The 6065-nt window shown below is 37.5% G+C and overlaps 1 protein-coding gene across 1 annotated transcript; it reads right to left on the reverse strand.

Annotated features, from left to right (window-relative positions):
• Positions 1 to 1101: 1101 nt before the first annotated feature.
• Positions 1102 to 3858, reverse strand: LOC137073915 (uncharacterized). Its single transcript, XM_067442626.1, has 4 exons — positions 3720 to 3858; positions 2647 to 2911; positions 2393 to 2419; positions 1102 to 1915 (listed from the first exon to the last, which is right to left on the reverse strand). Exons 2-4 carry the CDS (start codon positions 2714 to 2716, stop codon positions 1326 to 1328), a joined length of 687 nt encoding a protein of 228 aa, XP_067298727.1. The 5' UTR covers positions 2717 to 2911; positions 3720 to 3858; the 3' UTR covers positions 1102 to 1325.
• Positions 3859 to 6065: the final 2207 nt, after the last annotated feature.

Genomic DNA, 6065 nt, shown 5'->3' on the forward strand with positions numbered 1-6065 from the left:
ACTATCGCCCCGTAGAAGCTGTTTTTTGTAAAAATAGGCTAACGATTGCGTCATAACCAACGCGACCCTGTCGCACAGTTGAGAAATTACCGTATAGACCTGAGGAGACGCTCGTAGGCAATCTTTTACTGTCTATGAGACAGTCGGGGGGACGTGGAGACATAAAGTCTGATAAAGTCAAGGGAGAAGAATGGGGAGAAGCCCATAGTGAGCCAAAAGCAACGGGAGAAAATATTTAAACAACGTGATTCAGCTTTCGCTTTCCACATCTACTAGAAGACTCACAGCTGTCAGACAGGAGGCTCACGTCACATCTACGTCGTCAAGCTCAGTCTGAGCCTGCGCAGTTCGCTCAGCCATCAGGAAGTAAGTGCTCCTATACTGACCTCACTTAACGCCGTAGAAGGCAATGGGATCCCTCCGTCCATTTCTTTTACTGTCTATGTTTACAGGCTGCGGCACAGGAAGTGATCGAGCTCCGATAAGTCCCGCCTCTAACACGTCTAGATTCCACCCATTAACCAATCTGATTGGTCAGAATTGCATCAAAGCCGATTGTGATTAGACAGTTAAAAAGTCGTTTATATAGCCGTGGCAACGAAAGCAAACAAGTATCAGTCAAGGGCGGGACTTGTTAGAAAACATGCAGGAGAAAAATAACGCGGCCAGTCATGTTCTCTTTTATATTTTGCTAATGAAAGTCTCGTTAGGATATATGATGTGTGGGGGCCCATTGAGATAATATCATATATGAATGAACATATAACTTATGCTAAAACTATATATGAATACAAAAAAGTGACATTTTAGGTTAAAGGGATAGTTCACCCAGATATAAAATTTCTGTCATAATTTACTCACCCTCAAGTTGTTCCAAACCTGTATGAATTAATTTTTTCTGAACACAAAAAATATATATATTTTGAAGAATGTCTGTAGCCAAACAGTTGATGACCCCACCGACTGCCATAGTATGAGACCAATAGTAGCCTATGGTGAACACTTGTTTATATGTGAACATGAGAAAAGTTTTAGATATCCAGTAATCTTTTCACACTTGAATTAAACTTTTTTTTTTTTTATTAGAGACATGCTGCAAGTTGGTACAATACAACTATACCAAAATAAAGAAAAGCTTAAACAACAAAATTATCATTTGTGAACCCTCACTGTATGAATCAGCATCACATCGATGCCATAGCACAGAATTTATCGTTTGAATGAAGCCCATGTAGAGTATGCTGTAAAGAGGTTGTTGCCTAGACATGGAAATGAAATCGTTTGGACTTAGAGAAGAACATCAATCTAGTTCTCTTTTTCTCACCCTAAACACACTGAGAGGAAACTGAACTTCCCCTTGGCTTCTGAAGGCCTGACACTCTCTGAGAAGATCTGAGTAAGTTGTAAAAAGAGGAACTTCCACTGCCAGACACCTGAATGGCCATAGCAGGCTTGACCACTATTGGCTTAACTGATCCTGATCCTTTAATATCTTGTTTTCCGCCATTAGTGTAATCCTGAAGTACTTTAGGGAAACTTCTCATAGGCCATTGCAGTTTCCCACACACTACCCTGGGTTGAGTATTAACAGAACCGTTCATTCCTCCTGTATACGGCCCAGAGACCTGCTTAATCCCTTGCAGATTGGGAAGTGTGGGGAGATTCCTCATGGGTAGATACAGCTTCACGGGCCTAACATAAACCCAGCACAACTGTTTTTTGGATGGTTTTTTGGGGGTTGGGACTGGCGTATCCACGTATGGCACTTTATTCATTGTGGTTGTTTGTAGATCAGGGGAGGGGAAAGGAGTGGCTGCCTCGAATTCCACACAGTCACTGTTCCTCTCCTCATCCTTCGGTGTAACTTCATAATCTTCTAGAAGAGCAACATCCTCACCTGAACGCTTCTGAAGATCTGATCAATAGATGACACACAGGATGTTCACAGTCAAACCAGTGGAGATAAATAGGACATTTTCTGCATATTAGAACAACATAATTCAGTATAATATTCAGAATGGGACTATAACCCATCGAATGGCTCGTTTAATCTAATGGGAACGTTCTCAGAACATTTCGCCAACATTCTCTCAAAGATACGAATAAACCTTCTTCCGTTAACGTTTACAGAAAGTTCAGTCAAAGTTATCCGGTCTTTAATTATGTTCTCAAAATTTTAGCCAAAGAAACATTGTATGATTGTTCATGGAAAGGTTTAAGGTTTAATTGGACGGTCATCATTTAAAAAATGTTATTACTTATTTCAGAATGCTTAGAGAATGTTCAAAATAATGTTAAAATGGAATTTTAAAAACTTTTTTTTTTTAAAAAAAATTACGTTCAGAGAACATTTCGAAATGTAACCATTCATAATTTGTGTTAATGTACTTACTGCGCAGATCTTTACCGCAAATAATACCTGTAAAAAGACACACATGAATGGTAACCCTTCAGTACAGAATATTAATATAATATTAATATTAATATATAGCATTTTGTCATTTAGGTTTAGCTTCGAAACAAAGACTAAAGGTTGTTGTAATTGTTGATGTAGCTGTAGTTGTTGATGTAGTTGTCAAAATATAGCATTCAAATATTAAATGCTAGAATGTGTAAATAATAAAACAATAATTTTCAGAAACATACCTTCTGTATCATATGGCTGTGAGGTGAGAACAAGTGCAGCAAGCAGACTGAGAGCAATGTTAATATCCATGGCTGCAAATGAAGCGCCGATCCTGTCAACATGACTTTTATTTATTTTAAACCAGCCCTTGTGGATCCCCACAAATTGTGAAATCACCTGAGGCACTGACTAAATGATTTCATTAATTCTGTCTGAACATCTTCTGAGGCTTCATCTGTATGTGGGTGGAGTGTTCGCTGTTTTAACAGGTGAGGGAGTCCACCACTGAGTAACAAAGATAAATACATTGGGGATCTCGATCTGGAGAAGCAAGGATGCTTTTAAGAGAAAACAAGGGCAAGTAACCATATGTTTCTACACAAAGCAACTGAAAGACAATGGAGATACTTGGAAAGGTGTGAAAATGCCACAATGTTGATTCAGATGAAAAACATTTGCTTCCAACACTATCTGATCATTATCAGTGAGATGTATTTGAACTTGTCTGAGGCTGCAGATGACTCACTGAATATCCCTTATGGCAGAATGTCATAGTCTTGCTGTGGTACATCAAATACCAGAAAAACAATATTAATTGCATAGTGAACGATTGATCAACTCTTGTCCCAAAAGTGTGTAAATATTATGCTTTTTGTAACCTATCAGTAATCAGTTCTTTAAAAAAAAAAAAAAATTCTCAATGTAAAGAACATTGTCCTAATTATCTAAAGAACACCCTTCACACTACAAAGAACATTTAGTGAACATTTAAAATGAAAATTCTGTCATCATTTTCTCACCCCCAAGTTACTCCAAGCCTGTATGAAATTCTTCCTTCTGCTGAACACAAAAGATGTTTTAAGGAATATGGGTTACCAAACAGTCGATGGTAAGGAAAACAAATCCTATGGAAGTCAATGGGGTCCATCAGACATTCTTCAAAATATCTTCTTTTGTGTTCAACCAGCTTGGAAGAACTTGCGGGTGAGTAAATGTAAATGTGTGAGCTGAAATTTGAGCAGCAAATCAACACTGTCGTTAAGAATAGCTTCTTCCAGCTAAGATTACTATCAAAATTGAAATCTATCCTTACTTTTAATATGGAGAAGGTTGTTCATGCTTTTGTGTCAACGCGTTTGGATTATTGCAATGTGTTGTATCTGGGTGTGAGTCAGGCTTCCCTCTCCCGTTTGCAGCTTGTTCAGAACTCAGCTGCCAGACTTTTAATGGGCACTAAAAAGAGAGAACATATTACTCCAGTTTTAATTAAACTGCATTGGTTACCCATACGATATCGAATTCAATATAAAGCGCTGTTGTATGTTTTTAAGTCTCTGCATGGTCTGTTACTGATTTAATCAGCTGCTGTCACACCAGCAGGTCTCTGCACTCAAATGATCAGTTGCTTCTTGTGGTTCCACGAACACGTTTAAAATGTAAAGGTGACCGGGCTTTCTCTGTTGCAGCTCCTAGGCTTTGGAACAACCTTCCGCTGTCTGTAAAGACTTGTCCATCATTGGGTGTTTTTCAGAGTGCGCTAAAAACGTATTTGTTTTCCTTAGCTTTTGATAATGCTTTGTAAGTTGTGTATGTCATATGTTTGTATTGTTTTTGCGCTTATTATTTTTTTAATTTCCTTGTATTCCTCATGTACAGCACTTTGGTTCCACTTGTGGTGTTGAAAGTGCTCTATAAATAAATGAAGTTGAAGTTGAAGTAAATGGACCCTTTTCACATGATATGTTTTAACGGTCAGCATTAATCCTGCAAAGTTTTTACATTTTTTAAATGTACATTTATAACACTACTTTGTATTAGATTTGCATCAATTACTCCAGTAAGGGTGTTTCTAATACACCATCTGTGGAAGTTACCATGTGATGGTAAAATTTACATCTTTCTCTCTTTTGACTCTCTTCTTGAAAGTTTGGAAAACTCTATTGCTGAGTTTTTCTTTTACTAAATGAGCAAATGGGAACACAAAAAATATAGCCTATAGGCCTATATCTCTTTCACTGCTGTATAGAAGTTTACCTAACAATAGCTGTTTCCAACCAAAGCTGCAAATTTAACTTATGAGCTAAATTGGAATATTGCATAAAACATCTGTGAATAAAGCAGTGTGTTCATCCAATGAGATAAAGAGAACAAAACCATCAGAATTATAAACGAAAAATGGAGGTTGCTGCAGTAGGAGCAGCCACTGCATACAATAAATGTATGAGCCTGTACGCCTTAGAGCTCGCAGACAAAACAGAGTCATGTAAACTTGCTTTCTTGGATTTCTGTTGTTTGGGAATGCAGTCGTGTAGACTAAGAGGTAATCAAATCACTTTGTCAACAGACTTTGCTCAAGCATTTCAGAACAACCTAAAGAACATTTCAGATGCTGTGCAAACAGATCAGCCCGCTGGTTGGTCCAGTGTTATACTGTCCCATCGCGCAGTAACATGTTTTTTTTTTGCTTGCCATCAAGAAAAATGTATCCAGGTGCAAACGTGTTTTTACACACATTATTAAAATGTAGGCCTCATCTTGCCACTTCTATCCAACATTTTTTTATTGCAATATCCCAAAATGTGCATAAAAATATGTGGATAGAAACAGTTCACGATGACTTCCGCTTCTGAGAAATCCGGAATTGTGAACAGGGTCATTGATGACAGAATTTTCCTTTTTGGGTGACCTGTCCCTTTAAAGGTTCTTCGTGGAACCTTTGCTGCCAATAATATCAAGAGGTCCAACAGGGTTTCCCCTTATTATCATTATAGACCCTTTTCACATTTCCGGTTTTCTCAGAGTGGAAGTCGTCATAGTTGGGTTAACTTTTATAGCGGTGAATGAGAGAATTAGCCTAAATATATTTTTGTGTCCCCATTTGCTTAAATAGCAAAAGAAAAACGCAACAACAGTGATTTCACAACTTTCAAAAAGAGGGGAAAAAAGAGCAAGATTAATAACGGCATGCAGTGAAATGAGAGAAAGATGTTATTTTTACCATCACTCCCATAGATGCTAAACACCCTCACAGCAGCAGTACTTTTTTTTTTTAATGTAATGCAAAAGTAATATAATACAAACTATATAACTATACGTGTTATAAATGTACATACATTTAAAAAAAAAATTAAATACAAAAAACGTTGGAGGATTTACCATATTAATGACCGTTAAAACGCTTCATCACAGTCTATGAAAAGGGTCCATTGTATGTTTTACAGTGCAAAGGCTAGCACTGCTTTTGTAGTCAATATTTAAAACTGAATTATTGTGGTAATTTACTAATATATAGTCTGTAGATTAGAACACGGGTTTTCAACCGGGGTCCGGGGACCCCCCAGGGGTCCTGCAGAAGGTTCTAAGGGGTCCCCAGAAACAAAAATACAAAGCAAAAATGGATAAAGTATAGGCTACTAAATATTCTAACCATTTCATTTCT

This window comes from Pseudorasbora parva, chromosome 4, assembly GCF_024679245.1.
Source record: "Pseudorasbora parva isolate DD20220531a chromosome 4, ASM2467924v1, whole genome shotgun sequence".
NCBI lineage: Eukaryota > Metazoa > Chordata > Actinopteri > Cypriniformes > Gobionidae > Pseudorasbora > Pseudorasbora parva.

What these genes read in the sequence shown, in the direction of transcription:
- LOC137073915 (XM_067442626.1), bottom strand. Translation starts at nt 2,716, where the DNA reads ATGGATATTAACATTGCTCTCAGTCTGCTTGCTGCACTTGTTCTCACC. An exon ending in ACAGCCATATGATACAGAAG is followed by an intron (nt 2,420 to 2,646) that starts GTATGTTTCTGA and finishes GTCTTTTTACAG; the next exon opens with GTATTATTTGCGGTAAAGAT. An exon ending in TTGCGGTAAAGATCTGCGCA is followed by an intron (nt 1,916 to 2,392) that starts GTAAGTACATTA and finishes TCTATTGATCAG; the next exon opens with ATCTTCAGAAGCGTTCAGGT.